The sequence below is a fragment of the Emiliania huxleyi genome, assembly GCF_000372725.1.
Source record: "Emiliania huxleyi CCMP1516 chromosome Unknown EMIHUscaffold_1891, whole genome shotgun sequence".
NCBI classification, from domain to species: domain Eukaryota; phylum Haptophyta; order Isochrysidales; family Noelaerhabdaceae; genus Emiliania; species Emiliania huxleyi.
This window is the reverse complement of record NW_005200699.1, coordinates 1-2,054: the sequence shown is the minus strand read 5'-3', so window position 1 is coordinate 2,054 and position 2,054 is coordinate 1. Positions and strand designations below refer to the sequence as shown.

At 63.8% G+C, this 2,054-nt stretch overlaps 2 protein-coding genes across 2 annotated transcripts in view; one reads left to right on the top strand and one right to left on the bottom strand.

Annotated features, from left to right (window-relative positions):
- EMIHUDRAFT_253776 (hypothetical protein) overlaps positions 1-869 on the bottom strand; it is a gene marked incomplete at both ends in the record, with an annotated part of 2,279 nt that extends 1,410 nt beyond the window's left edge. The window contains 3 exons of the mRNA XM_005782565.1: positions 54-241; positions 318-399; positions 546-869. Of these exons, the coding sequence (XP_005782622.1) occupies positions 54-241; positions 318-399; positions 546-869 (594 nt within the window). The remainder of the gene's footprint in view (positions 1-53; positions 242-317; positions 400-545) is intronic.
- Positions 870-1,463: 594 nt separating this feature from the next.
- On the top strand, positions 1,464-1,824 carry EMIHUDRAFT_373579 (hypothetical protein; the record flags this gene model as incomplete). Its single annotated transcript, XM_005782564.1, has 1 exon — positions 1,464-1,824. A coding segment is annotated over one exon (361 nt), but the record flags the coding sequence as incomplete, so codon positions are not given.
- Between the last annotated feature and the right edge of the window lie 230 nt (positions 1,825-2,054).

Here is a 2,054-nt window from a genome sequence, read left to right as displayed (position 1 = left end):
AAAAGGCCCCCCGGGCCAGGGAAACCAAGGGTTCGAACCCCTTGGGTTAGGACCTTGGCTCGTATTCGGGCTTTATTTTCGGAAGGAATTTTAGGCCGCGTTTTTGCAATTGGTTGGGTGTGGTCGAGAAAGACGGCGTCGCAGTCGTGGCCGTGACCCACCGCCTTGCGCAGCTCAGCGTTGACGCCTGCCCGCAGCGCCTCCTCGCTCGCCGCATAGCCTCGCTCGCGCAGCAAGCGGCCTGAGGACGAACTGCCCGCTGAGTCATCCACACGCGAAAGCGTGCCGTTGCTCGCAGAGCAGGCGGCCGCGGCGACTGTAGTCCCAGCGCGTGAAGCCGAGAAGGACGTGCCGCAGGAGCCCGTCGCCAAAGACGGAGCGCAGCGCGAGCAGCATGTCCTGGGCGAAGAGGGCAGGCCGTAAGCTGAGGAGAAGGTGTGGGGAGGCGGCGGCGGAGGCGGCGGCGGGCGGCAGAGCAGGCGCGCGGTGATAGCGGTGACATAGCGGTAATGGCATCTCGAGGCTGCCTTGATGTGCCTGCCGACCCGCGCCTCTTGCGAGTTGAGCAGGAGGAGGAAACAGTGAACCTGCCCCACCTCCTCCTTGAGGCACCGCACCATCTCCCCCAGAAAGTCGCTGTCCCGGCCCTCCGAGTCGCTAAAACCGCACAGATCGACGCCGCGCAGCAGTGGGCCGCGCCCTCGCCACGGCAGTTCGAGCAGCTGCGGCCGAATCGTGTGCGAAGCGGCGCGAAATGAGGTGCCGAACCTGTCTGTGCCGAAGCATGAGTTTAGCGTGGCGCCCTTGCCGACACCAGTGGCTCCGAGCACGCAGACGGTGGGAGGGGAGCTGCCAATGCTCGACGTCATTCCGCAGCCGCTCCTTTGGCTGCCGCAGTCTCACCTTGGGCCGCACTCACCTCCGTAGCACCGCCTCTCACCGATCGACCAGGTGGCGTTTATTTTTGCTTGGGCGGCCCTGATGCTGAAATTCTGGAAAAACCTGACCGGCCCCTGCGGTGCCCCTACCTACCTACCTACCTACCTACCTTACTTATGGGAAACTAAAAAAGAAATCATGGGAGGGGTGAAGGTGGGGTACTATACCAACTAGAGTGATGGTTGGTGGTACTCTCCTGCAACCACAGTCCTTCTTGTGACATGGCAGGCCACTCTCAAGCCCTACAAGCATCAGATCACCCATTTGGGGAGGGTTGACATCGTGATTTCCGCGGGAAAATTTCTTTTTATGCTGCGAATTCCAGCGTGGAAGAGGGAAAAACCCGACGGGAGGGCCCAGACCCTACCTACCTACCCCGGCATCAGGGCCGCCCAAGCAAAAATAAACGCCACCTGGATCGACAGGAATTTTTCTTCCGTGTAGATCTAAAAAGAAAAACCGCTGCTCGCTCCATCGGTGATCGGCCAGTCCCCTTTTGGTCCTCTCACCCTGACAGCGTAACAATGCTGAGCCTCGCTCTCATCACGGCGCCCGGCCTCGCGCTGGTGGCTCGCGCCCCGGCGCCGGCGCTCTCCGCCGTCCGCGCGCCAAATCTTGCGATGCAGCTGGCCACGCCGCCCGAGGGCTACGACGGTGCCGTCGCGGCGGGGATCAAAAAGGCAAACATGGATGCGGGCAAGATCTTTGGGCTGGGCCTCATGTCGGGCGCGCACATCGGCTTTGGCGCCTTCCTCATGCTCACCGTCGGTGGCCAGTGCCCCGGCCTCGCCGCCACCAACCCCGGCCTGCAGAAGATTGTCGCGGGCGCGTTTGGCCTCCCGTTCGGTCTGATGATGACGCTGGTGACGGGGGCGGAGCTCTTCACGGGCAACACGGCGATGGTGACCACCGCGGTCGCCGAGGGCAAGGCGGACGGCGGCCAGCTCGCAAAGTCGTGGCTCGTCTCGTACGCGGGCAACTTTCTCGGCTCGGTCGGCCTGGCGGCGCTGGTCGCCGCCGGCGGCACTCTCGCAGCGTCGGGGGCGCCGGTGGCGACGGCGGTCGCCAAGACGTCGCTCAGCTTCAAGCAGGCCTTCGTGCGCGGCATCCTCTGC